This window comes from Necator americanus, chromosome X (genome assembly GCF_031761385.1).
Source record: "Necator americanus strain Aroian chromosome X, whole genome shotgun sequence".
Taxonomy (NCBI): Eukaryota; Metazoa; Nematoda; class Chromadorea; order Rhabditida; family Ancylostomatidae; genus Necator; species Necator americanus.
The window spans coordinates 12,148,305-12,170,182 of NC_087376.1; the positions used below are offsets into that span (position 1 = coordinate 12,148,305).

Consider the following 21,878-nt stretch of genomic DNA (forward strand, 5'->3'; position numbering starts at 1 on the left):
AATTAGGACAGACTATTACGTAGTATTAAATAATTACATACGTTACGAAGTATTACATCAAATAACATTGAATAATTACATATACCGCAAAGCGTTATGTTAAGTTTCAGGCGTAGATAAGTTACGTGGAAGCATTAACATTTTGTATTGAAGGTGCACAACGTGTTGACATTGGGACCACACACTTCAACTTCGCATTGAGCCAAATTTTTGCAAAAGAGATAAGAATTTGAAAGTATTCCTAAACGATGAAGAATTCAATTATAAGTAGTTCTCAGGAGTTTAAACGTGAATCAAACAGAATTTAATGAGCAAAAAAGGGCAGATTCTGTGCACATTGTTACGTGTGGAAGATCCTTCGTGATAACAGGACCTAGAGGAATAATTTGGGTGTATTATAGAGGGATGTTTGATCTACAAAATAGTCATACCGCTGATTTCTGCAACCATCTGGCTTTTTTTTGGAATTTAGATGAGACAAATTTGAAAAATTTCGAATTTTTTTGATTTTTCCAACATAAATTTTGGGAGAACCAGAGGATCCGAAAAGAAAAAAAAACTCTGTGCGGGGGTTTCCTTAGTCCTTCTAAGCGAATATGTGAGTGATTTCGATTCTAGACGTCGCCCCTCTTTTCCGGAGTGTTAAAACTTCCAAAATCTCGATTTTTGCTCGCGCGCCGAAAAGTCCATGATCTTGCACAAAGTCTCATAATCGGAACAACTTAAGGCTGTGCAGATCTCCTTCCAATAGTGTTTTGGCCGAAAATTCTCTCTCTCAGATGCCGATCACAAGATTTCTAGGGTTTCGCCGTTTTTTCCAAATTTTTGATGGGAAAACGCCATTTTTCCCACCTTTATCCCATTTACATTCCAAAAAGGCTAGGAGGTGGGAAAAAGCAGCGGTATGACTGTTTTGTAGGGCAAACCTTCTCTGAAAAACTACTTAAAATATTTTTTTGATGCTCTCATCACGAAGCTATTCGCAATCTCCCAGAAAAAATTACTCATTTATTCGGATAGAGGACAAAGGAAACCCCTATGTGCAAGATTTCTCCTTTCTGGATGGTCCAGTTCTCTCGAAATCAGGAAACAAAAAAAATCAGAAAAAAATCGAAAAATTTTAACTGTCGTCACATATAAATTCCAAACGAGTAGGAGGTGGGAAAACAGCGATATGGCTGTTTTCTGGGACAAACTTTTTCCTCCAAAAAAAAGTACCTATAGTACTTCTTTTGGTCCTCTTATGACAAGGTTATTCGCGATTTTTTAGACCTACAATGTGCACAGAATCAAGGCTTTTTGGTCATTAAATTCCAATAAATCTTCTTTTAAACTGCTGAAAACTAATACAATTAAATTCTTCATCTTTTAGAAGTGGTTTCAATTTTTAAACTCTTTTGCAAAAATTTGACTTAGCCAGGTTTCGAACACACGAGGTCTCATTGTCACATTGTCAACACGTCATATATTTTCAAAACAAAAGACTTCCATACTGTCCTACGCCTGAAACAATTTAATTCAATTCAATTCCATTTTCAATTTTACATTTTTTTATGGTTTCAATTTTTTTAACTCTCCTGCAAAAACTTGACTCAACGGGTGTTGAACCTGTGTCGTCTCACTGTCATACTATACAAACAAAATGTTGATTTTTGTTTGTTTTTTGTTTTTGTTTCGTTTTTTTTTTTCGTCGTTCTTGTCTAACTCGGCCTATGCACGCGACTCTGTTGTCCGGCACATGGACAAAGTTCACCTCCTGAATAGGTAATCCCTGGAGGGAGCATGGAATCTTTGGCAACGGCCATCCGTTCCGTTATGCTGAAGTGTTGCACAATGTCGAGCGAACTCCAACAAGCCGCCCTGTCTGAAATTCTGAGATATCTCTGTGTCCTGTTTGTTGCACTGCAAGAAATACGCATCAGAGACCAATTCGTCAACAGCGTCGCAGATTACAACATTTACTGAAGCAGTAGTGATGAAAAGGAGGTAGGAAGCTGCGAGGAACGACTACAAGAACCTGGTGGAAGAATTTGGCTCAAGGTCGACAAGATTCGCCTTGTACGACTGTAGCATAACAGAGGATGAAAACTCTGGATCGTAAGAGCTCGTGCAGCTACGGGGACCGGTGAAGAGAAACAAAGACGCTTTCTATGATGAATTCAATGCTTAGATGTCTATGATACCCAGCCAGCAGGTGACGAAGGTGAGACTTGAAGAACAATCCTATGCGCTAGATAAACGGCACTATCCTGGGAAACATATAGTCGAATAACAGTTGCCATATGGTTGACTTATGTGAAAAAAGGGGATTCGCATTCAAATTCAAGAGAAATCATCGTCGGCATCAGCTTACGTGGTAAGCGTCGACTCTTGTGACCTCTGAAGTGCAGCGCAAGCGAAAGATGAGAACTCTCAAACTTCAGCTCGAATACTTTCTGACGTAGAACACTCCGCAGTCAGATATTCGGAAATCTAAAGTAGTTTGGAACGTCGCTCTCGCTTCTGACCACCGCCCAGTTCTTATCAGCTTTAGAATGCGGCTATTCAAAAGAAACCGAGAAGTTTCCTATCGAAGATTGTCATGGCAGGCCAACGTGTACTTATACATGTTGGAGTGAGGACGAGGAAGAAGCTGGGCGCCCCCGGCTCTAAATCCAAGCGGAGACGATATCCACGTATAATTCTGCATGCACCGCCAGCGGTATTAGTGACTCCAGTCAGGAGAAGCGTCTGAGAAGGAAGCTGCGTCGTGAACTGCAGCAAAACCGCGATAAGGAGTGGACGTAAAGAGCGGAGGAGTTTGAAAAAAAAGTGATAAAACAAGAACTGGGAGAATCCCTATGCTTTACTAAAACAGTATAGCGACAGGGGAACGGTCAAGAGGTACCCGCATGATGTGCCACCGCGTATCCATGAAGCTAAGGAGCGTCGTTAATCGCACCGCGCGTCTCCTGATATAATCGTCATAATCGCTACAGTAGCCTGATTGCTCCTCTTGTGCTACGTCTTCAAGACGCCCCGCCCACGCCAACCTCCCCACCCATTTCGCCGTGTCTACGCTCTTACGACGATTTTTTTTCGCCGCTCCTGCAGCTTTTATGTTGCGGTTTTAAAATCGAACGGAAAAAAAGTACCTGGTATTAGATGTTGTTTGAAGCTCTACATAAAGTGTGCTTGCAAGTTAATATAAAAGAAAGAAAGAATTAAATAGGTTTGTATAAGTGATATACCATTTAGAAATGCAAGTGAACATGAAATTATCCTGCTTCGACACGTTAGGTGGAAAACACTCATTCATCTCTGGGAATACGAGAGATGTTTCAAAAAAATGTCCAACTGATCGGTGTTATGCTATCTTCTTTACTCTTACTCGCTTTCTAAGGAAATCGTTTTTTTTCTGTTCTCCACTAGTACACCTAACCTGCCGTATTGATTTTATGCAGAGAATAGATAGAAATGAAGCGACAAAACAATGTTGAAGGAAGTTTGAAAACCATACAAAGTTTTATTGTATAAAACGTACAAGCAAGTATTGAAGTATTTGACATGCGCTCTATACAAACATTATATCTAAGTAAAATTTTGAAAAGGTAAAATGTAGAAAAGAGTTCAAAGAATGTATACAAAGTTATAAGCACACAAAGTTGCTGTACGTATAACTGTTGCAGTTGAAAGTTGAAAACGAATTCGTTGAATGGCATCGTGACAAACACATGCTTATGCACTGCTAGTTCATATAGAAGATTTAGGGCACGAAATGTGTTAAATTATGAGAATGTGAAAATATATGCAAGTTTATTCTTTTCTCTGGAGCATCTTGTTGAGATAATTTTTACTTATGTAAAGTTACATTGGATGCAAGGATCTAATTCACTTTTATTCCGTATAATACGCGCTTAGTTTACTATATCCGTACATCAGAATTCCCTGCTGAAATTCGTTTTTGGCTCCCCTTTAAAATTCGTACTATCCACCGCTTCGTTCCATAGAAAGTCGCGCGCGGCGTTGATTAGAGAACAATAGGAAGGCGGGGTGTAGTGATCTCAAGGGGCCGTGGAGGATGTATGGCTGCAGGAGCGGCAGCCGTAATTACGCGGAGGGGCGCGGTGCTGAAGGGAGGACAGGAGCGGTCAGCCGGTTTTCACGGGTACCTCTTGTCCCGCATCCTATAACGGCACAGTGAAAAGATGTTCTTCAGTTTCAACATTCCCAATGAAGGGGCTATCGGTGAAGCAGCCCCGCCAATTTGGAGGGATCACTTCAAAACGTTGCTGAACCTGCATCGTCATCAGTTCCTACACTCGAGCATGTTCACAGACCGACATATACCGACATATACCTCCGACTTGGTCGGTGGTTAATGAAGAACCACCGACCAAGTCGGAAATTTTGGTCTGTATCCAGAAGATAAGAAATGGAAAATTTGGTGAAGACGACGGGATTAGCGCAGAAATGCTGAAATGCTTTCCTACGTCTGGGATTCGTGAGATGACAAAGATCATCCGTTCAATATGGGTCAACAAGAGGATACATGACTTCTGGAAACATACTATCATAATTCAACGCGCTTCGCGATGATAAAGAACCAGGAAGGTTTGTTCGCTTACTTCATAACATGAATCAGGGAACAACCGCCGCAGTTTGAGCTCAGATGTACAACATGGTTAAAAGTGGTAACTGAAAAAAGAAACAAGTGGCAGTGACAGGACCCTTTCAGCTCAATTTCGCAAACGACTATATCATGCGAAGAACAGTAGATCACTGTCTGCCAACATCATCCTAGCCAGGGTCAAGCGCGTGATCGGATTTTCCTTTCGGGGGTCGTAGAGGGAGATGGTTGCAAGGAAAGGAGAGCGTTAGGGAGTGTGCAGTGCGCGGTAGTGATTGTAGGATACCATGCTAGTATTACAGAATATTACGTAGTATTAGGTAATTACATACCTCATAAAATACTACAAAAATTAATATTTAACGATTAAATAAATTACAAAACATTAAATTGTTTCAGGCGTAGGACAGTATGGAAGCCTTCTGTTTTGAAAATGTATGACGTGTTGACAATGTGACAATGAGACCTCGTGTGTTCGAAACCTGGCTAAGTCAAATTTTTGCAAAAGAGTTTAAAAATTGAAACCACTTCTAAAAGATGAAGAATTTAATTGTATTAGTTCTCAGCAGTTTAAAAGTAGATTTATTGGAATTCAATGACCAAAAAACCCAGATTCTGTGCACATTGAAGATCTGGAAAATCGCGAATAATCTTGTCACAAGAGGATCAAAAGAAGTACTACTAATAGATAGTTTTTAAGAGAAGAAAGCTTGCTCCAGAAAACAGTCATATGACTGTTTTCCCACCTCCTACCGTTTTGGAATTTACATGGGGCAACAGTCAAAAGTTTTCGTTTTTTTTTCTGATTTTCTTGTCACCTGATTTCGAGAGAACCAGACCGTCCAGAAAGGAGAAATCTTGCACATAGGGGTTTCCTTTGTCCTTCTATCCGAATAAATGAGTAATTTTTTTAAAACGCGATCCCATTTTTCTGGAATGGGAAAGCTTGCCAAGATCCCGTTTTTGCTCGTTGGCCGAAAAGTGTGATCTTGAATAAAATTCAATAACTCAGGGGTAACTTCGCACGATGCAAATCATATTCCAATATTTTATAGCCGAAGATTTTATCAGATGGTGCATCACTCGATTTTTAATACCTCACCGTTTTTCCAAATTTTTGATGGGACAAAGATTGTTTTTAAAAAAATGCCATTTTTTCCATCCATCTGTCCCACAAAATTACAAAGAGATTATGGATTATGGGAAAAACAGCGATATGACTAGTTCTCAGGCCAAACCTTCTTTTATAAAAACTACCTGGAATTTTCCTTTTGGTTTTCTTATAACGAAGTTATTCGCGATCTCCAAGAGCTAATAGTGCGCACAAATTTTGGTCCTTTTTGGTCATTAAAGGCATCACCTCACAAATCTGAGGTGGTGCAGATTTCCGGTGGAGTATTCGTATACGGAATGGGAGACTATGGAGAGGGGGTGATTCTGTCCATTTCTTCCTAATTGCCGTAAAAAACGGCCCGGAAGATGCGGCGCCGCACAAGCCTGGCGCGCTCCAGTCGAACTCCCTATAGAAAATAGTGCGCCAAAACGCCTGAAGCCGTATCTTCCGGGCCGTTTTTTACGGCAATTAGGAAGAAATGGACGGAATCACCCCTCTCTCCATAGTCTCCCATACAAATCAATACACCACCTGAAATCCGTACTACCTCAGATTCGTGGAGTGATGCCTTTAAGTGCCATTAGGGGAAAGTGTAGTGTAGCGGCTAGAAGTTCCGCTTCCTGCACGATCGATCAGAGGTTCGAAGCTGCCCTTGTGCTCACCAAACCCTTCATCCCTCCAGGGTCATTAAACTGGTTTCCTGACTTGTGACTTGTCTGGGAGGATAAAAACACTGACTTGACACATCGGCTAGCCAACACAAATCATTGTATAGGCCAGTTACAGGTTCGTAAACCTCAAACCACTCTGAATTGAAGTGAACGAAGTGAATGGGGGCGCATCCCAAGCGAATTGAATAGTGCCAGACACTTTATCCTTTATTCTTTAAAGTGACATTAAATCCACTTTTAAACTGCTAAACACTATGCAACACTGAATTCATCTTTTAGAAGCAGTTTCAAGTTTCTAACTCTTTTGCACAAATCCGACTGAGTCTGGTGTCGAAGCTGCGTCGTCCCACTGTCATATTGTGGGAACAAACATTGATTTTTTCCGTTTTTTTTTTTTGTCATTCCTCTATAATTCAACCTATGCACCTGACTCTTCTCTTTCTTCGTCGTATTATGTCCTTTAATCAGTATTTAAAGATGTTTCATAGATTTGAGAATAAAAATTGAGTAGAATAAAAATGAAAATATTTCAATACCAATATTTCAACAACTTTTTAGCAAATTTGCTTCTACTACTTGGTGTTTCTTCGGTTCTACAAGCTGTAAGCTCTCATTTGCCATTTCTTCGTTGGATAATTTTCAAATTTCTTTTTTCGAAACATTTCCGATATACTGAATTGGTAGCAACTGAGAACTGCCGCAGGAGCGTTGGAGAAGAAGAAGGTGAGGAGGAAGTGGAGGAGGAAAGGGTATCATATTACCACGCACCTTGGCCGATCTCGAGCAAGCTGACGATATTGTGATTTTCGCGAAACGCAGCACGAAATTTAAACAAGTTATTGACAAGTTAGTTAGTTAGAACAGTTAGCTTCAGCCCATGGATTACGCCTTCGCCATGATAAGTGCAAGCAATTGTGCGACAATTTGACAATTTCAACCGGAATCAGGGTTGACGGGCAGCTGATCAAAATCGGAGACAAGTTCTGCTAGTTGATCTGTAAAGTGAATAGTTCAAGAACTCAAGCTATGAGTACACCTATTCGCAATTGGCCTTATCATGATGTATGGATGCGAGACTTGGGCAGCACCATCTATAGTGACTGCGAAAATGCACGGAACGGAGGCCAGCAGACAGCCTCGTTCAGCGTGCTCTGAGGATGTTCCCGGGTTTTATGGGTCAACAAGGGGATACATGCATGGCATGTGGAAACACGCTATCATAATTCATCTCCACAAGAAGTTACCATTCACGGATCCTGGGAACTATCGATGAGCTTCATTGCTACGTTAGGTATTATGAAGAAAGGAGGAGATTATCCTGGTCCGACTTATTAGACATCGCGAAGAAATAAAGCAGGACGAACAAGCTGGCTTTTGTTTTGGCCGATCTACGATTGACCTGGTGTTTATCGTTAGAAGAGTGATTGAAATCTGACGGCGGTATTCGAAGCCTATGCAGCTAGCCTTTAGAGGCTTCGAAGCCGCTTTCGAATCCCTTCATTGGTGCCGTCTTTCCAGCACGCTTCAGCTGTTCTGACTCATGGACCGACTTACTAAGCATCGCGAAGAAACAACACGCAACAAGGAAGCTGGCTTTCGTCCTGGCCGATCTTCGATTGACCAGGTGTTCAGTATTATTTCGTATTTGTCAAGAGAGTGAACGAAATATGACAGCAGAAGTCGGAACCAATGCAATTGGCCTTTCTCTACTTTGAAGCCGCTTTCGACTCTCCTAATCGGGGCCGTCTTTTCAACCCTCTACGCACCGATGAAGTATCAGGAAGGCTCATTTGCTTAATCGAGGACATGAACAGAAGAACAACTGTTGCTGTTCGAATACCAGCCGGATTTACTCCATCGTTCGAAGAGAAACTGTAGTAAGACAAAGGATTGTCGTGGGTCCTTCCTTGTTCAACTTTGCCTTCGATGATATCATGCCAAGAACAGTTGAGCAGTCTACCGCCGATGTTGTTTTAGCACCATTTGCACGTCCTCTGGTCGATCTTGAGTAACCGAGGATGTAGTGATATGCGTTCCAAGCAGTTGTAATATGTCGTCGACCTTGTAACGAAATTAGCTGCAGCCTACTGTTTACTATACCGCACTGATAAACGTAAGCAGTTGTGGGTCTCCGCGAGGCCTTCAGTGGGAATCAGGATAAAAGGACAATCAGTTGAACTGTGGATGACTTCTGTTATTTGGGTTGGATGCTGAAAAACGAGAGCATTAAAACGCTACGAGAGAGATATTCGGCAAAGATACGCTAAGGCTACTTTTGCGTTCACCTCCTCAATGAAGCGTCTGCGGTCGACTCCCATTGCGAACGAAGTCTGGTTACGAGTCTTTCTGTCCGCAATTTGCACTATAATGATGTACGGATCGGAGACTTGGACAGCGCCATAAACAGTTATGGAGAGGCTTGATTGCACGGAACGAAAGCTGTTTACACGGATGGTTGGCTACTTTTGGACAGTGATGTGCCATAACGAAGAACGTCACTCAGAAGTGGATATTGTACACCGGCGGATATCGCGAGGTAACCATCACCTTGGCCCGCCCTCTAAAGTAGTCGCAAAAAACCGTCTTCGCTCTCTTGGCCTCATTATAAGGAGACCATTGGATCGCTTTGTCGAACCTGCCTTGAGTACGCTCCCACACCCAAACTGCAGGAGGCCACTCGGACGTAAAAGAAAGTTCTGAACGGAAGTGGTGGAGGAAGACCGCAAGAAACATTGTATCGACAGGCTGTTCAGGCGAGACGTAAAGTTTCGTCGAAAATGGGAAGCGACGGACGGATAGATTATGTGCGAACTCAAGCGGAAGATCGAACACAATGGGTTCGAATATGTTTAAGAGTGACTCACCTCGGCGAAGATGCGAGTAATCCGTGTTAAGCCATAACATTCGTCTCCCGTTCAAGTCAAATAAGTTATCAGTCATCTGGAAAGGATTGTACAGCAAGTTGTCAATTTTCTGCACAATTTTATATATCTGAGCTAAGTAAAACCTCTGGCTTATAAATTCACTACTGATATTTCTAAAAGCAGCGTTGAAGCGATATTTTGTTGAAACTTTGTAGAAACTTTGTAACTTTCCTTCTGCCAAGGAACTTCCTGAAAATTGTGGTAAAACTATTTTAAAAAGTCTGAATAAATACTGGGTTCTCAATTATATGAGCATAAATAAATATGAATATGAATATAAACATACAAATATATCACTAGATATAACATTTGACCTAGGTGAAAATTTGGTGATACCACTGGTTACTCCGTGAATCTGTCACTAACATTTCACGTAATTATTGGTAACAAGCAGGAGTGAATCACGTCGTCGCCCTCTCGAGCTCGAAATGAAGGTCTGCAGCGTGAGTACTAGTGTAATATGAAGCTATAGCTCTTAGATGAAAAGGAATTTTTCAATCATTGAAGGATCTCATTTTCATGTACGAGCCTGTGTTGTTAATAACTAAGTGCTTTGGTTCAGTTTCTTCACGTTTAGCTGCTTTTTCACATGTTCTTCTCTTATGGATGAGAGTCCTCCGAACAGCAGGGTCAGAGATCAAAGAAGAGTAGACAATTTTCAATGACAATTTTAGATGGCAGAGAAAGATGTTGATGCTTTTCACTTGTCATCCACCAGTACACTATGTCCACTTTTGTGTGGAAGTCTTCATTATGGCACACGTTAGGCCAAAAATACTTAATTAGCCATCTAAGCAGTCGAAAGCGTCAGAATTCATGTCGTTGTCATTGTGATAACATGTCACCACTAGTAGTCTGGTATCCTCATGATTCATGTTGAACGGATGATCCATGGCATCGCATCCGTTCAACATGAATCATGAGGATACCAGACTACTAGTGGTGACATGTTATCACAATGACAACGACATGAATTCTGACGCTTTCGACTGCTTAGATGGCTAATTAAGTATTTTTGGCCTAACGTGTGCCATAATGAAGACTTCCACACAAAAGTGGACATAGTGTACTGGTGGATGACAAGTGAAAAGCATCAACATCTTTCTCTGCCATCTAAAATTGTCATTGAAAATTGTCTACTCTTCTTTGATCTCTGACCCTGCTGTTCGGAGGACTCTCATCCATAAGAGAAGAACATGTGAAAAAGCAGCTAAACGTGAAGAAACTGAACCAAAGCACTTAGTTATTAACAACACAGGCTCGTACATGAAAATGAGATCCTTCAATGATTGAAAAATTCCTTTTCATCTAAGAGCTATAGCTTCATATTACACTAGTACTCACGCTGCAGACCTTCATTTCGAGCTCGAGAGGGCGACGACGTGATTCACTCCTGCTTGTTACCAATAATTACGTGAAATGTTAGTGACAGATTCACGGAGTAACCAGTGGTATCACCAAATTTTCACCTAGGTCAAATGTTATATCTAGTGATATATTTGTATGTTTATATTCATATTCATATTTATTTATGCTCATATAATTGAGAACCCAGTATTTATTCAGACTTTTTAAAATAGTTTTACCACAATTTTCAGGAAGTTCCTTGGCAGAAGGAAAGTTACAAAGTTTCTACAAAGTTTCAACAAAATATCGCTTCAACGCTGCTTTTAGAAATACGTGTAGTGAATTTATAAGCCAGAGGTTTTACTTAGCTCAGATATATAAAATTGTGCAGAAAATTGACAACTTGCTGTACAATCCTTTCCAGATGACTGATAACTTATTTGACTTGAACGGGAGACGAATGTTATGGCTTAACACGGATTACTCGCATCTTCGCCGAGGTGAGTCACTCTTAAACATATTCGAACCCATTGTGTTCGATCTTCCGCTTGAGTTCGCACATAATCTATCCGTCCGTCGCTTCCCACGCTTCAAACGACAAAGGTGAACGAAAACGTCCCCTACATCTCTTTGCCTCACTTCAGTTCCCACATCGAACGGTGGAGCACATACGGCTGGTATTCAAGTCGCATTATTTGTTTTCTCTCCTATTCATGCCGTTAATTAACTGTACGAACTTTCCCGGTACTCCATCGGGGCGGAGAGCATCGAGAAGACAGCCGCGCTTAGGAGAGTCGAAAGCGGCTTCAAAGTAGAGAAAGGCCAATTGCATTGGTTCCGACTTCTGCTGTCATATTTCGTTCACTCTCTTGACAAATACGAAATAATACTGAACACCTGGTCAATCGAAGATCGGCCAGGACGAAAGCCAGCTTCCTTGTTGCGTGTTGTTTCTTCGCGATGCTTAGTAAGTCGGTCCATGAGTCAGAACAGCTGAAGCGTGCTGGAAAGACGGCACCAATGAAGGGATTCGAAAGCGGCTTCGAAGCCTCTAAAGGCTAGCTGCATAGGCTTCGAATACCGCCGTCAGATTTCAATCACTCTTCTAACGATAAACACCAGGTCAATCGTAGATCGGCCAAAACAAAAGCCAGCTTGTTCGTCCTGCTTTATTTCTTCGCGATGTCTAATAAGTCGGACCAGGATAATCTCCTCCTTTCTTCATAATACCTAACGTAGCAATGAAGCTCATCGATAGTTCCCAGGATCCGTGAATGGTAACTTCTTGTGGAGATGAATTATGATAGCGTGTTTCCACATGCCATGTATCCTCTTGTTGACCCATATTGAACGGATGATCTTTGTCATCTCACAAATCCCACACGAAAGATATTTCAGCATTTCTGCGATGGTTCTGTCGTCTCCACCAGATTTTCCATTCTGCATCTTCAGTATCCAGAACCTCCCACTTGGTCAGTCGTTCCGGACTAACCGTATGTGAACGCGCTCGGGTTCAAGAGTTGATGGCGCTTGCCGCTTCGGCAAGCTTTCGATGTGACCCTACGAGGATTGTACATAGGATAAAATGCGAGAATTGTTGGACTGAAGAAAAACGCCTGAATACTCACATTCTTATCACCATGACAGAATTATATCAAAGGGATTGTTAGGATCACGGTCTACAAAATGTGCCCAAAGATTCAGCAGCTTTTCTATCCCTGTGGCTGCTGTGATAAAAAGTGAGCGAATTCTATCTGATCTTTGAATTTCTTTTCGCCAAGGTGATGCTCCAGAGCACGACGCAGATGTCTGAAGAACTCAGGTCGGGGGGAACAAGCAACAAAGGGTCGCGTTTCCAGGAGACAGCACCTGTTTGCGATGCTTGCAAAACTTGCGCCACAAAACAGTAGAAATTATATAGCTCGTACGCTCCGAAAGCGTATACTCAAATGCATGATTGCATTTAGCAAAAGCAAGGTCACCACGAGCAGGTAACAACCAGACTCGTATACGCGGCCAACACTGATACATTTATTCACGTTTACATTTCATGAAACTCAGTTCGGAAAAACAATCGGCGCAACCTCGATCATGAAGAAGAATCTACTGCCTAGCATTTTTGGATGGATTAGAAAAACTGCAAAAATAGTTGTTCACACTGGATGTTGAAACCAGCAAAAATCACACATATGTTGTTCTTTGATAAGGAAAGTAACCAGCGATGCGGCATAAACTATCTCAAAGATTTACCTCCGCTACAATTTTCTTGTACTCCTCTTCAGCTTTCGAAAGATCTCCAGCGTTTTCACTGCTCAGAGCTATGTTGAATCGTATATGCGTTTTCGACAAAAACGGTGTCTCCGTCGAGTCAGAAAGAGCCTGATTGTAGAACTGAAAATAAGTATATTTTGCTCATATAGCATTAGCATTTAACATCACGAACGAGGAGAAGTTCGCTTTAGAAATCTAACTAACTTTAAGGGCACGGTTATAATCGCCGAGATTCTGGTAGCAAACTCCAAGGCGGGCTTTAACTTCGACTATTACTCCAAGGTTTGGGAAGGAATAAAGTAGCCGTGAAAATGAATCGGCAGCGCTGAAAAAAAGCAGCTAGAGATCTTAAAAATAAAATAGTAATTAATAATAAATAATAATTAAAAATGCTTTCAGTTCCTATGTTGTGCAAAGAACTCATCAGTTTTTGCCGCAGAGGTGGAAGACAGGTAATTTATCAAAAGTAAAAATTAAAATTTATTTACTCATTTATTAAAAAGTTAAGAATTAAATGTTGTTATAAAGAATAGAGATACGAGGCAAGAGAGACGTAGATAACGTTGATTATATTGTTGTTTCTGAATTAAAATTAAAATTAATAGTTGTGCTACGATTCTACTTTTTAAGAAAATGGGAAAAATAGCCTTCATCGACGCAAGAGGAAATAAAAAAAAGATTTACTGGCAAGAAAAACTTAAAAAAAAAAACCAAACCAGAAGCCAGATTAAATTAAAGAAATTGTAGGAAGTGCAACAGATGAAAGAGAGGGGCGGTAAGCAGCTTGAAATTGTCATTCAAAATTCCGGATGCCACATTCACTTTCAAGGTCCTGACAAGAACGAATAGGCCGCAACGTTAGTCGGATAAATTATTTTCACGGCCTTGATCGCGGCTCGGGTTAATGCCCACGGAATCTTTCATCATGTTAAGACTTATTGTCCTCACAGTTTTTCGCACGTTTTCACTGTGTCACTTCCGATGATAGTTTTCAAATCGGCCCTGTCAAAGTATGAAGTTTGCACCCTTCTTTACTTTCGGAACTTAAGACACCACAAAGAAATTTTGTGTTCCAAATGCTGTTTATTAGTGCTCCACTCGCTCTAATTTCTCTTGATATTTCGGATCCTGTTAGGTCCAGTGGACCGAGTTCAAATTGAGAGAAATCAGTTCGGCGAGGATTGCGCTTTGAGATAGTGACATATAGAACTAGAATTTGTGAAAAAGGAAATTGTTTTCAAGGGAAATTTGACAAAGAGGATATCATAGACTTTCAAAAATATATAAACGAAAAGACAAGCAACACAGCATATAGCAACCTTGTGCTCAATTTTCTCGCATAGAAAAAAACGGATATTATTTTTACACCAACCTAAGATTTCCTTCCTACTCGGCCACACTAATTTTGGTGATTTTCTGCACTTGCTTCAGGCACAGAAGAAACCGCATAGAAATAAGATAACCACTTCTTTCGTCGAGCTCAACTGTGTTTTTCGCATCCCCTGTTTACGACGATGAGTACTATTTCGAACTAGGGCATTGAATTTGTAAATTCTTTCTCTATAAAGTCGAGTCAACAAGACCAGCATTCTAATGCAGTTGCGAACGCGGCCGCCCCGAAGCGACGGACAGATAATTTCGGACTGCGGACATTTCTGGAAAGCTGACCAAATATTTCTGAAAATGAATTTGGGTTCTGTGACGTAGGTTCCGTGATGGATAGACCTGCGTGTGTATATATGTGCGTATATATGTATGTATATATGTAAATGTATACATGTATTTATGTATGTGTGTACGTATGTATGTATTTGTATATGTATATATACATGTATGTGTGTATATGTATGTGTATATGTATATATGTATATATACATATACATACGTATATGTATATGCATATGTATATAGGGTTTAGAGTTAAAGCGTACAGCTAAGTTTGCCACACAACATTTGAACAAAGAATATAAAACAAACATGTTTAACAGTGCTGTAGTCTGTGAGCAGTAATGCGGGATGTGGAGCAAGTAGAGGAAGGTATGGAACATTTCCTTGGACAATGATTCGATTTTTCTTTTTGCATCTTATGGAGCTGTACGGAGTTTGACTCTTAAATGTAGTCGGGGATATTGAATATATGAAGCGCGTAGACGATCTCTTTCAACAAAGACCATTTTCATCAATTTTTAGGATGGTGAAATGCTACATAGGCAGTAAACCTTCATATCCTCCAGGATGACCTACCGATCTCTTTTGCGATTAGGATCAGATTGCTTCTTAAACACCCGTTCTTCTCATGAACATCGCCATGCATGCATCGACATGCATAGTATACATTTCATTACATACGTACACATATACATACATATGTATAGACATGCATACATCCCACCATAGTGACATCGAGGAGACTTTGAGCGTTGCACAGCAGAGGTATGTCCTCTGGTAGGAGTTCCAAAGTTGAGGAGTTCGATACCTACTTCTTGGAATCGGAGGCCTAGCTAAAAGTAAACCACCGCTATGATTCACCATCGTCTTGGCAAAATAACGAAGATTGTCTCCTTGATCCGTGTAGGTTGACGACGATTTGTGGAGAAAGCTAATCCTGCCTGGCACCGCTAACTTAGTATACGGAAAAGTCTACTTGCCGCTCAAGTAAACACTGCCTCAAACTACAATGCTTCATTGTCCATCTGCAAATTCGATGTGGGAGACTTCAACGCAAACTAGGAAAGGTCACAAAAGAGTAATGTAGGATCGGAAGATTCGGACTGGGGAGCGGAATGAAAACGGCAATCGTTTCACTGGGCCGTTGCTCGTAATTCGCCTCTTTCATGGGAATTCTCTTTCAACGAAGGGTGGAGATCGGCCAGATTCTAACTAGTCGGAGGTGCCTACTTGATTTCGCAGTTTTACCATCCTTTTGTAGTGGTTCTGATCATTATCTTCTTCATGAGGAAATACGGCTCAGACTCACAAAATGGAAAAGAATATCTCTTAAAGGAAAGCATAGGATGATTTCGTACTCAAAGACACTTTGTCCCACAGGCATATCAAAGAGGACCCAAACGTGAAATACGAGCTGCTGCTCAGAAGACTGCGAGCCTGTGCTGAAGCTGCCTCGAAACGACGCACGAAAAAGCAAAGAAAGAGTAAATTTTGAAAACCTCCAATGAATTGTTGGAAAGGACTTTGAGGCTTAATACGAATGCGTCACAGATTGAGCGATTAGTAACAAACACTAGCTGCATGAAAGCTTTCGATATAAGGCAGACGATTCTGGGAGCAGCACAGAGCAGGACAATTCTAAAGAAGTACCGCAGGGATAGTATTCCGCTAACAGCCCTACTAAGCGAAGGCGGGATTTTGTTCCCGCAGACGTCCTTCTTACTGGTGGTTATCCGTTTCTTGTAGTTCTAGCAGCACACATGACGTCCTATTTTCAGAAAGGATCCCAGACCAGTGGAAGACCTCGCAAACCTTTCTCATCCATTGGAAAAGTGACCCAGACTACTTCAAACTACCTCACCATATGTTTGCAAAGCGTCTTGAATAAAGTAATCACCAAGATCATCCTCATGCGCATATTTAGGATGCTGGATGAAGCCAAACTCAAGAACAAGCTGGATTACATCAGGGTTTCAGCTGCATGGATCACGTTCAGACCGGGTTGAGGGCTATAGAGGTTCGTCGAAAATTTTGCCTGCCCCTTGCCTTAACCTTCGTCGCCTACAAGAAAACCTTCGACAGCGTGGATACAAGTGCAACATTTTAAGCGGTAACCGATCAATATGTGCACGGATGCGTATCGTTCGCAGAGTCGAGCGTGCATTAAGAATTTCTCAACGGAAGGGTTGTAAGAGGGGAATCGGAGCAGGAGCGGGTCGTAAAGGTTGTCAGAAGAGGAGAAAAAATGAAGAGAGCAAGAAGAAAAAGATGAGGGGATGGTCGATTTCAAATACACATATATTAAGGGATGCAAAATGTTAGAAAAATAGATGGGTGAAGTATTTTTAAAGATTGTGCAGGCATAATTGCACATCTTTTGATCCGAGATTAGTTTGGAAAAATCCTAAACAAATGAAGGACATCGAAATTAAGACAAATGTGAAGGATCATGAGTAGGAAGGCAAGAAAAAGAGTGTAAGCTATACAATGCGTTCTAACTAAGCCTTGCAGCCTTGCTTTAAAGTAAATTGTTTAAGAAAATTTTATTACGAAAATGGAAAACATCGATTATGAGAGAAGGAATCAAAACGAGTTATCCGGTACCCACAGTCAGCTGTCAATTTGAGGACAAACAATAATGGAGTAAATATAGCGAACTGGAAATAATTAGTTAAATTCTTTTTAAAATAAAAATTTCAAAAAGAACTAAACTTGCTGTCATAACCATCAGACCTAAGCATTACAAATTTCTGTATTATTTTCTTATATAAACGAAATTGAACAGATCAGAAGCATAGCACTGAGCACTATGAGAACGTAGGAGACAAACTTCATTTCTTTCCTAGCTTGAAAATTGCCTCGGTACTCCTTCATTACAACCATTTAAATGTATTACGTACTCTATTGAAAATCCCACTGATTCGGCAAATAGCACAAGGTGGCACAATGTAATGTGCTGCTGTCTTTATTGTGACGGTCAGGGATCAATCCCCGCTAAAGTGCGATTGATCGTAAAAGAACTAAAGAGGATACTTCTCATCCGACAAAGACGATTTTCTTACTATCTTTCGACTACTGAGCAAAAAAAAAAAACATCTACAGGCGCAGTTAAGGATAGAATTAGCAAGAAGTGAATTTCATGCAATAATGTCAATGACGATTTGTGGGGAGAGATTTCCTCTACACTACTGCAACGTTTGGTGCTTCGAGCTCCTTTAGTTTTTTTTGAAGCCTTGTTGAGGAAAATTCTAAATTTTTCCTCAATTTTTCGAGTTTTTCTCAACTAGCTCCTGAGAGAACCACAACACCTACAAAGGCCAAAATCTGAAGATAGTGGTTCTCCTAGATGCTCTATCAGAATATGGGCCCGAATTTCCCAACGCCGCTATCGTAATCTCGCAGCGGGAAAAGATGCGAATTCTGAGACTTTCGGCTACGCGTCAAAATCTGTATGAATTCAAACAAAGTCCAATAACTCAGTTCTTAGGTTATAAAGACGAATTCGGTTTGAAATGTGTTGTAAAGATAAATGATAAAGTGTCTGGCGTTAATAAATCCGCTTGGGATGCGCCCCCACGTTCACTTGAATTCAGAATCGTTTGAGATTTACGTGTAACTGGCCTATACAATGACTTGCGGTCGCTAGCTGATGTTTCAAGTCAGTGTTTTTATTCTCCCATACAAGTCTGGTACCAATTTATCGACTTCGGAGGAATGAAAGGCTTGGTGAGCACTAGGGCGGATTCGAACCTCCGATCAATCATGCAGGAAGCGGAACCTCTAGCCGCTACACTACACATGTCCTGAAATGTGTTGTAGAGGAAGATTTTCGCCATCACAACTCATTTTTCCTTTCCTTTCAGGTAGTTTCGTTCTCTCAAAAGCTAGTTGAGAAAAAGTTGAGAAAAATGCTAAACTTTTCAACCTGTTCTACAACGAGCTTTCAAAGAAATCAGAATCCCTGAAAAAAATATTTTGAACCCTTTATAGCGCAAGTCTTCCTTTACAAAAAGCCGTCACGATTGTCTTAGTCGGTCTAAAAACTGCCGATTAAGTGCTCTTCTCGGTAATTTTTCTTTTTGGTTTTGCAGAAATCAGGATTCCGGCGAGAGTCGAACTATCCACTGTCTGTAATCACTATCAATAAGTAAAATTGTGTGTAGAAAGTTAAAAAAATAGTGGGAAAATGCTATTTGAATGCGTACTGTGTAGGTATTAGTTGTTTTTTCCACTTCGCAAAAATAGGAAAATTCTGTTGGGGATCGAACTCTTAGTCATTCGTTTTTATTGTCGATAAGGAAAATTGTGTGCAAATAAGTAGGAAATAGTGTGAAAATGACTTTAAAATGTTTTTCTGTAGTTCTCAGCTGTTTTTTCCGTTCCGCAAAAAAAGATTCCGCTGGGGATCGAACTCTCGACCTTTCTTTAACTGTCAAAAGAAGGACTGTGTCGTGCAGTACACTCTGAAAGCTTCCTCATCTTTTCAACTTATATGTGCACATATGTACTTATACGTCTCATCCTTCGGTGAGCTATCAGTGGCATCTATATTATATTATATATCTTTATTTTACTTGCACACTTTGAATTAATAGCCATTATAGTAATATTTATTAATATTTATACTATATTACACTATTTCGATCTATTTATTTACTGAGCGTCCAATTTGTTTCTTTAGTTCGATTTAATATAGTTTTTCACTGCTTCATGAGCAGCTATACCAGAAAGAACGAGATGGGTGGGGGTCTTTTTCTGGAGACTCTTCTATAGGGGCTCGCTTTCAGGTGGATTTTTTCCCCAACTAAACGCTTGATCCTGATCGTTATCCACAACTCTCGCGACAACTTATCCTTAAAGGAAAAAGCTGGCAACGGCGATCGTTGAAGATAGCATACCACGAATCTGACGTATGGATTTGCAATAGAAAGCTTCTATACAAGGTCAAAGATTGCAGAAAAATAGGTGGCTTCGCTCATCTCTCCGCTGTCGCAGTAAAAAACAGCCCGAAACCCGACGTTTGTTTTTTTTTTACGACGGCTTGCCCCGCAACGTGCCACCCTGTGCATGCGCCACATCAACCAGTGAGCCTTCGAGGATTTATAAGGTCTCCTCACAAACCTATTCAAATTAAACTAATGAATAGACTGCTTGGGGTAACGGAACGTGTAAACAGAGGCGGGTCCTAAGGCACCTCGTAGGAAATAAAGCAATAATATATAATAAAGCATATAACATCATGATGTATAATAACGAGCTTAGTCCGTGTGTGTGTGTGTGTGTGTGTGTGTGTGTGTGTGTGTGTGTGTGTGTGTGTGTGTGTGTGTGTGTGTGTGTGTGTGTGTGTGTGTGTGTGTGTGTGTGTGTGTGTGTGTGTGTGTGTGTGTGTGTGTGTGTGTGTGTGTGTGTGTGTGTGTGTGTGTGTGTGTGTGTGTGTGTGTGTGTGTGTGTGTGTGTGTGTGTGTGTGTGTGTGTGTGTGTGTGTGTGTGTGTGTGTGTGTGTGTGTGTGTGTGTGTGTGTGTGTGTGTGTGTGTGTGTGTGTGTGTGTGTGTGTGTGTGTGTGTGTGTGTGTGTGTGTGTGTGTGTGTGTGTGTGTGTGTGTGTGTGTGTGTGTGTGTGTGTGTGTGTGTGTGTGTGTGTGTGTGTGTGTGTGTGTGTGTGTGTGTGTGTGTGTGTGTGTGTGTGTGTGTGTGTGTGTGTGTGTGTGTGTGTGTGTGTGTGTGTGTGTGTGTGTGTGTGTGTGTGTGTGTGTGTGTGTGTGTGTGTGTGTGTGTGTGTGTGTGTGTGTGTGTGTGTGTGTGTGTGTGTGTGTGTGTGTGTGTGTGTGTGTGTGTGTGTGTGTGTGTGTGTGTGTGTGTGTGTGTGTGTGTGTGTGTGTGTGTGTGTGTGTGTGTGTGTGTGTGTGTGTGTGTGTGTGTGTGTGTGTGTGTGTGTGTGTGTGTGTGTGTGTGTGTGTGTGTGTGTGTGTGTGTGTGTGTGTGTGTGTGTGTGTGTGTGTGTGTGTGTGTGTGTGTGTGTGTGTGTGTGTGTGTGTGTGTGTGTGTGTGTGTGTGTGTGTGTGTGTGTGTGTGTGTGTGTGTGTGTGTGTGTGTGTGTGTGTGTGTGTGTGTGTGTGTGTGTGTGTGTGTGTGTGTGTGTGTGTGTGTGTGTGTGTGTGTGTGTGTGTGTGTGTGTGTGTGTGTGTGTGTGTGTGTGTGTGTGTGTGTGTGTGTGATGAAATTCGAAAAAGGGGGTGCGACGGGTCTACCCGGCATTGGATTGCTGCGCCGGCGCCAGATAGCTACAAAATGAGACGCGACGGGGCCACCGCGTCGGATTGGTACGCCGAAGTCAGATAGCTATAAAATGGGTTGCGACGGTTTCCCGCGGCGTCGGATTGGTGCGCAATTACTTCGCTTCCATGAAAAATCCATACCAGGACAGATTTAGGGTACCTTGCCTTTAATGGCGCTGTGCCGCAGTTAATAGCACCAGCGAAGCATTGCGCTGTGTTCGCCTTTTGTCCCGTCCATCCTCACCGTCAGCAGTTTATAGCTATCTTGCACCGGTCAGTCGGCGCCCTATGTCTGCTATTACCTCTGTGCTTATCGATTATTTACGTATAGAGATACATCAAACGTCAGAAAAAGAAAGCAACTGTATGTTAAATTGTGAAGAACAAACAAATCGAAATTTTCATCTTCGTCGTCTCAAGGCTCAAGAAGATGAAGTGAAAAGTTCTATCGATTAATACCTAAATATTTCGTAGGAAAATTCGAGCAGTTGTTGCTTGATGGATTCAAGTTTGCCAAATCGCACACACAGGTCCAATTCAAAATTTAATGAAAGCGTGAAGTAATGGAGCAGACTTTAAAAAAGGAAAGCTAAAATAAATGTGGTATGACGAAATGCGAGAAGATGAACAAAAAAAGATGGAGTTTTAATCGCGGTTCGAATGAAAAAATTAATCCAAGTTAACATTAGAAAAAGTCAGATTTTATCCCGTTTCGGAGCCGCATGTCACTACGACCAAGAGCTCGGTGCCCATCTCTTCGACTCGACAGCACTTCCAGCGCTCTCTTACGCGGATGGAGGAGTGGGTAGACACCGGTACCACGTGAACGCAGCTACTTACTACTCCCAGAGCCCTAAAGAGATGTCTCTGAAGTTTAACCGGCTCACACAACACCTAGCTGGTCTTCGCAACTTCGACATAGGAGAAATGTCACATTTTCGTGACCCAGTGGAATATATATTGGAAGCGAAGCATACATGGCCCAGTCACATTATGAGA

At 41.4% G+C, this 21,878-nt stretch overlaps 1 protein-coding gene across 2 annotated transcripts in view; it reads right to left on the reverse strand.

Moving 5' to 3' along the window:
• Positions 1–7,327: 7,327 nt before the first annotated feature.
• The window catches only part of RB195_022562 (uncharacterized protein), a gene marked incomplete at both ends in the record, with an annotated part of 45,554 nt that continues 31,003 nt past the window's right edge, over positions 7,328–21,878 (reverse strand). The window contains 4 exons of one of the 2 annotated variants that reach the window (XM_064209726.1): positions 7,328–7,389; positions 12,158–12,281; positions 12,916–13,056; positions 13,141–13,261. In XM_064209726.1, coding sequence (XP_064065607.1) covers positions 7,328–7,389; positions 12,158–12,281; positions 12,916–13,056; positions 13,141–13,261 — 448 coding nt within the window. Of the gene's footprint in view, positions 7,390–12,157; positions 12,282–12,903; positions 13,057–13,140; positions 13,262–21,878 lie in introns of those variants that run through there. The other variant, XM_064209727.1, reaches the window with a different exon arrangement.